General features: G+C 34.2%; 1 protein-coding gene across 1 annotated transcript; it reads right to left on the reverse strand.

Annotated features, from left to right (window-relative positions):
• Positions 1-2933: 2933 nt before the first annotated feature.
• Positions 2934-6817, reverse strand: HELRODRAFT_89720 (hypothetical protein; the record flags this gene model as incomplete). Its single annotated transcript, XM_009031364.1, has 13 exons — positions 2934-3077; positions 3204-3280; positions 3382-3474; positions 3688-3747; positions 3929-4052; positions 4203-4330; positions 4407-4615; positions 4920-5091; positions 5187-5265; positions 5636-5822; positions 6349-6432; positions 6532-6600; positions 6732-6817. The coding sequence occupies 13 exons, from the start codon at positions 6815-6817 to the stop codon at positions 2934-2936; spliced, it is 1512 nt and encodes a 503-aa protein (XP_009029612.1).
• Between the last annotated feature and the right edge of the window lie 683 nt (positions 6818-7500).

A 7500-nucleotide genomic window follows, 5' to 3' on the forward strand; every position in this document is an offset into this window, starting at 1 on the left:
AATCTTCATAAGATTTTTGAAGCTTTTCGACCGGTGTTTTTGTTAATGGTAATAATTGATTGATTGATTAAGTATACGTAATATAAGAATATACACACTAAAAGCATATGCAAATAAGACTTTGTGTCAGTATAATTAATTTAAACCGGTTCTAACCGGTTTTGGTTCTAACCGGTTCTAACCGAATTTGATCCGGCTTTTTCTTAACAAATAATGAAAGAAACAAACTTTGCGTTGTTCTTGTGAGCCAGCTAGTGAGAAGAAACAAGCTTCTGAACAACAATTGGGGTTTCTTCGATAAGTTCTTGGCCGCCATGATTACTAGTTTTTGTTGCTATTATTATTATTATTATTACAGTTACTATAATTATTATTGTTGTTATTAATATTACTATTATTATTTTTATTAATTGTGAGGACTGTATCGCAGAAATTTCAATTTTTTTCGTAACGTTTTTAAGAGTTAGGAGTTTTAAGAGTTTCAATTTTGTCATTCATAGAAATGTTGAGAGCATTCTTACCTATGAGTATAAGCTGCTAGCAGTAATTTTAAAAAGTAATTAAGAAGAGGTAGTAAGGGTAATTGTAAAGAGTATTACTTAATTACACAAAATAATTGTAAAGAGTATTACTTAATTACACAAAATAATTGCAAAGAGTATTACTTAATTTTACCAATTACACAAAATAATTGTAAAGAGTTGTAAAATTGTAAAATGCACCTAACTTATTGTAACAGAAACTGTAACAGTAAGTGTAATCAACTAGCAACTGCGTATGTAGTTGAGTATGTAATTGGGTAGTAATCACGATGTAGTTACGAAGTTACGTGCTTACTAATTAAGCAGATGTAATTGTAATAGAATCGTAATAGGAAATCCTCACAACTCATTCGCAAAATGCCAGTCTCTTATTGGACCATCGGATCTCCTTTTATATGTGAGTTGAGAATGGAAGAAGAACTGAATGAGAAAGAGAGAGTAAGTGAAGAATAAGGAGAGAGAAAGAGAGAGAGAGAGAGAGAGAGAGAGAGAGAGAGAGAGAAGGAGAGAGAACGGAATAAGAAAATGATAAAAGAGTACTGAAAAGATAGAGGAACGAGAAGACCGATAAGAGAGAGAGAGAGAGAGAGAGAGAGAGAAATTGGAAAAGTGAATAACGATATGGCAAATAAAAAGAAAGAACAACATATTAATAATAAGAAGAAGAAGAAAAAGAAGAAGAAAAAGAAGGAGAAAAGAAGAAAAAGAAGAAGAATAAGAGAAATACAAGGAACGAGAACAAGAGAGATGTTGAGAATGTAAAAAAAACGCGAACGGAAAGTTTAAAGCGTTATTCTGCCAATAGATGGCGGGTCGCCTGTTGATTTTTAGCGCCATTTCATGCAAATAAACACACATACACAAACAAACATACATGCCAACACACCTGCACATACAATACACACACAGATACAAACACAGACAGACAGACATACGTACGATAAAGTTAATTCGAATTGTTGATAGTAATGGGCACCTATAATTATGTGATTGGTTGTAGTTATCATACCAACCAACCAATCAACTATCCAGCCAACCAACATTCAACCAGTAGCACACCAACCGGCCAGCCAATCAGCGAACGAGCCCCATAAAACCAACGAATCACATTTCGAACAACGTGACTGGTTTTATTATAAGGAGGAAAAAACGAAAAATAAAAAATTAACACATTTATTATTATTATTATTGTCTTATTCTAGCACTGATAATATAAGTATAACATAGTTAAAACATTGAATTTAATATTAATAACAGAATTAACAAATACAATAATAGTAATAATAATAACAACAACAACAACAACAAAATCATCATCAAATTTCTCTTCTGAGTTGTTTGCAAGACTTCATCATACTACATGACTTCGTTGTCGACGGTTTAGAATAGAGGGGACAATTACCATTATTATTGTTATCATTATTGATGTTATTGTTGTTGTTGCTGTTGTTGTTGTTAGGACACGTGACCTGGCGGGTTTTTACGCCAATGCCGCACGTTCTGGAACACTTTTTGTTGATTTTGGGGTGGTGGTTAAGAAGATGAGGGTGACGATTGCTAATGATGATTGTGGGTATTAAATGATGATGATAATAATAATAATAATAATAATAGTAATAATAAAGTTGGTGGTTTAATGAAAGAATAAAAATAATAAAACCTCACCTCAGACCACAGCCCCGCCTCCCATCTGTCAGTCAATTTTGGACACGCCCCCTCACCAATGCAGAACTCCGAATCGACGGGTCTGCTCTTGAAATCGCACTCGGAATCGATAAGCGCCGAGACTATTCGGTTGGATGCCGAATATCGAACGCACATCACCGAACGTCTGCGAATCCCTCTCTCGCCTTTGCAAAGAATTCTGATATCATCATCATCATTTTCGTCATCATCATCAGTTGCGTTCGCGCCATTTTTCATTTTCGTTTTGGCACCTCTTTTTGTTGATGGAAAGATAGGAAAACATGGCTGCCACTGACCGGCCCACCACCTATGTTGGCGGGATTGATATGGCTGTTCCTTTATCCATTACCATTATTACTACCATGATTATTACTTTTAAAACAACAACAAACTACTACTACTGCTGCTGTTGCTACAACTACTACTACTACTACTACTACTACTGCTACTACAATTACTGCTACTACTACTACTACTAGCACTACTAACTCGGCGGGGCACAAGTAGAAATTACAGGCCCTATAAATGTCTTGAGGCTTGTGTGTCTCGACACAATTTTCCTCGCCCACTATGAGACCTTCACCCTCTTCCAAACAAACAACCTTTGAGTGTTGCGTGCCTGGAGCAATAATAATAATAACAAAAATTAACATAATTATAAGAATAATTATAATAATAATTATATTTATAATAATTTACTGCCATCTACAGACCGTTTCCGCATGTGGCGGTGCATGGCGACCAATCAAGATGCTGCCAGATGAGGTTAGGCCTTCTCTGATTGGGAGGGCCAGGGTTAGGGAGGGTATACCGCACTGTGATTGGTCGATTGGCCGACTGGTATATAACCTGTGTGAATGAATTATGCAAATGAAGTCAGGGTGATGATAATTTTAATGGAGATTATTGCTGAAGATGATATTCATTCATAATTAGTAATTATTATTAATGAAATAATAAATGTTTCCACCATACGGCAATGTAGAATGTTTGGTTGACAGGTCCAGGAATATCTAAGGTTTCTTTATTTCTTCTACGTTCGTATTTCATCACTGAATATTAATTATTATTTATTTATTTATTTATAAAAATAATAATTATTATTTATTTATATTTATATACATATTAGGTGTACGTAGACAAGCATGCTTACCAGTACCAAATACTTCGTATTGACTAGGCCATTGTATATGCCAATTACCATTCAACCAGTACCTGTTGCATTTAATAAGTGTGTATTTTATTTCTATAAGGTGGTATTATGTTTGTACTTCTCATCATCATCGTCATCATCGTCATTGTCATCATCATCATCATCGTCGTCTTTACCATCATATTAACCTTCCCTGATCATCTCTGATGGCCAAAAAATTATTATTATTATCATTATTATTATTATTATTATCATTATTATTATTATCATCATCATCATCATTATTATTATTTTCGTCATCTTCACTGATAAAGATGTGACTGGCCCCCAAAGGAACCCTCCCGACATCTACGTACCCCAAGTAGGCTGGTGAGGGTAATGATGTTGTTGTTGATGATGATGATGACGATGATGGAGATGATAATGATGATAGGGATGATGATGATGATGATGAAGATGTTATCATGATGATATAACTCAAACGAAGATTAATACAATAACAATTATTACTATTATTATTATTATTATTACTATTATTATTACGCACAGGTATTATTAGCAGCTATGTCCAAGCGTTCAACGACGGTGCGACAGCCGCTAGAGTCGCCACCACACACACCGCAAGCGTCATCTGTCTTGTTCGAGTCTAATCTCCAATCGCAACCCACCGCCTAAGTTTTATCATCATTATTATTATTCTTATTGTTGTTGTTTTTGTTTTTTGTTTTGTTGGTGTTCATCATCGTCATCATCACCACCACCACCATCATCATCATCATCATCATCACCACCACCACCACGGCTATCATCATCATCAAAACCTTGCAATCTCCTCCCACGCAGATATCTCGGCCACTCATCGTACACAAGGTACCATCCAGGACCTTATCACTCAACATGACGCTAAAGTACTGGCCAGCCGGTCGACAGTGTAACTGACATGGGTTTTCTGTCAAATTTGGCGGGAATAATAATAACAATAATAATATCATATCATATTAATAGAAATAAAAATAAAAAGAAACTCCCACCAGAATAATAAACAGGCACCCATTGGTAGAACCTTTCTTTGTATGGAACCTTGTTGAACGATGAACATTGATCTAATCTCATCGACAGTAACGAAGCAGGTGGTGATGACGATGACGACGATGATGATGACGGGCAATGATGGATGTTACAAATCTTGTACTGTTTCCTATCGCCCGTGCAATACTTACCACCATGAAGTGGCCTTCGTAGATTAGGAAACAAATTTGGATTAAAATTTTTTTTTGATATGTGGCCAGACTAAGTTTGAAAGCAAAGAGAACCTCATCTAGCAAGCACAAACAAATAATACATAATAAATCTCATATATTTATCTTAAATCTATTTATATTTTATTAATTTTTATATATATCTCATATATATATCTCTTTTGACAGGAACGCAGATTAAGTTTTTTAACTAATTTTTAATTAATTAATTTCATCCTAATTAACGCAATTATGTAATACCCAAAGACACATAAATTCTCCAAAAAAAACCCAATTTACTCGGGGTTATCGCACGCTCTGACCCGGACTTGAACTCCGACCTCACAGCTCCGGCTACATGAAGACCACTGGCCCCAACTACCCCATTCTCCGTGTCTTGGAGGGGTCAACTCTGTGATCTCAGTGCATTTACTTTTTAGACACCACTGTGTAATAACAATCATATGTGTATCTTTATAATTGTTATTATTATTGTTATAATAATAATAATTATTATAGTAATAATAATAATTATTATTATTATTATGGTTGCCTTATTATCGCCACACAATGTGCCCTCTGCGGCTGGTTCCATTTTAGTGAAGCAGTGATCCCCAAGTTGGCACCACAGCGTCCGGCAAATGTCCTACAAAGAAGAGGACATATCATTGTTGTTATTGACGTTGTTGTTGCTTTTGTTATTATTACTATTATTATTATTGCTGTTGTTGTTGCTGTTGCTGCTGCTGTTGTTGTTGTTGCGGTTATTGTTGTCGCAATGATTAAATCATCTTATTACCGTACATAAATCCGCATCGCCCTGTAAAACAACATAAAACAACAACTACTACTACTACCGCTACGGCTACTATAACTACTACCACTGCCACTACTACTACTACTACTACCAATAATAATAATAATAATAATAATAATAATAATAATAATAATAATAACAACAATAATAATAATAATAATAATAATAATAATAATAATAATAATAATAATGAACCAACGTCCGTCAGATTCTGACAACGGTCAGCTCGATTGCCGAATTGCAGTCTGCATTGTTGGTGTACATCGTACATGAAGCCAGGCAAGAGATGCAGTGCCCCTTCAACTTCGTCCACAAAATCATCTTTATTATTATTATTATTATTGTTATTATTATTATCATTATTATTATTGTTGTTGTTGTTGTTGCTGTTATTATTGTTGCGACAGAAATGTTGAAATGAATCAATTTTAAAACTAATTAACTCTGGCCGTACTCTCGCGATCCGAATAGTGAGCTTCTCAGATTAGTACTCTATCTATTGCATCTGACATTATGTTTTATTCCATTATTTTATTTTATTTTGTACTGCCATTTTCATTGTTTTTATTACTGAATAAAAAATTGTTCCTATTATTATTATGGTTTTTATTATTGTTGTTCTTATTATTATTATTATTTTTATTAGTTTTATTATAATTGTTTTTAATATTATTGTTGTTGTTGCTGTTGTTGTTTTTATTATTATTTGTTTTATTTTAAAGATTAATTCAAATGAAACCCGCGTAGATGGAACTACTCGCCTGAAGAAGATGCCCTTGACGGAAGGTTCATCAGGCATTGGCCCCACCCCCGCCTAATAATAGCAATAACAATAATAATAATAATAACAATCATAATAATAATCATAATAATAATAACAATCAAACAAGGACATTATAAAGGATAACCAACTCGAGGAATGCCGTGATGGATCGCCTGCTACACTCGGACCAGATGAACGGGCTGGTGCGTAAGTTCAATTTCGACGACATAACGCTGTGGAATGATGACGTCATCGATGACGACGATGATGAGGGCGATGAAGAAGATGACGAAAGAGGGGACGATGCTGGTGACGATGAAAGGTATGATGACCTCATTAAGGAGGATGAAGATGGTGAGGGCAAGCATCCATTCTCTTCAGTGTCATGGGGCATTCCGAAACTAGGTGATGATGTTAAAGTTCGCTATCATCGCTATCATCCTCGTCATTTACATCGTCGTCGTCGTCGTCATCATCATTAATAATAATAAAAATAATAATAATAACAATAACAATAAATCATTATCATCACTTGTGGCCAATTTCGTGTGCTAAGGTGAAGGCCAAGTTCAAGCCCGTATCTTCGTTAACGTTACAGCTTCGATAGGGCTGGCACATCCCTTTATTATAATTATAATTTAATTATAGTTATAATTTAATTGTTAATAGTAGTAATAGTAATAGTAATAGCTGCTGTAGTAGTAGTAGCGACAGTAGTAGCAGCAGCAGCAGAGTAGTAGTAGTAGTAGTTGTTGTTTTCGTGATTACCTGAAACATGAGACAGGCCGAGTGTATTGCACGGCTCATTCCGATTCGAACATATGTTGGTTCTTAGGAAATAATTTAATGGAGTTGTAATTATCATCAATAATAATAATAATTATAATAATAATAATAATAATTAAATATTACTATTTATTATAAATATTTTTTTCAAATTTTCAAATAAAATGCAGGAATTGAGCTATTAACCTTGTTAGCAAGACCGCCAAATCATGGCCGTGATGACGGTGACACTGCTGCTGGGGAAGATGATAACAATCATGGTGATGGTGATGATTGTTATTACTATTATTATTGTTGTTATTATTATTATTATTATTATTATTATTATTATTATTGTTATTATTATTATTTTTATTGTTAATGACGTCATTTAGGCTGCCATTTTTCAGTTTCTCTTGCCAGAGGCAGAAGCTGGTTAGCGTTTCGTCGGCATGATGGCTTATAGTTAAGTTCTTCTAGAAATTATGAAATAATAATTATAATTATAGTTATAATTATAGATGTAATTATAACGA

The sequence above is a fragment of the Helobdella robusta genome (genome assembly GCF_000326865.2).
Source record: "Helobdella robusta unplaced genomic scaffold HELROscaffold_73, whole genome shotgun sequence".
NCBI classification, from domain to species: domain Eukaryota; kingdom Metazoa; phylum Annelida; class Clitellata; order Rhynchobdellida; family Glossiphoniidae; genus Helobdella; species Helobdella robusta.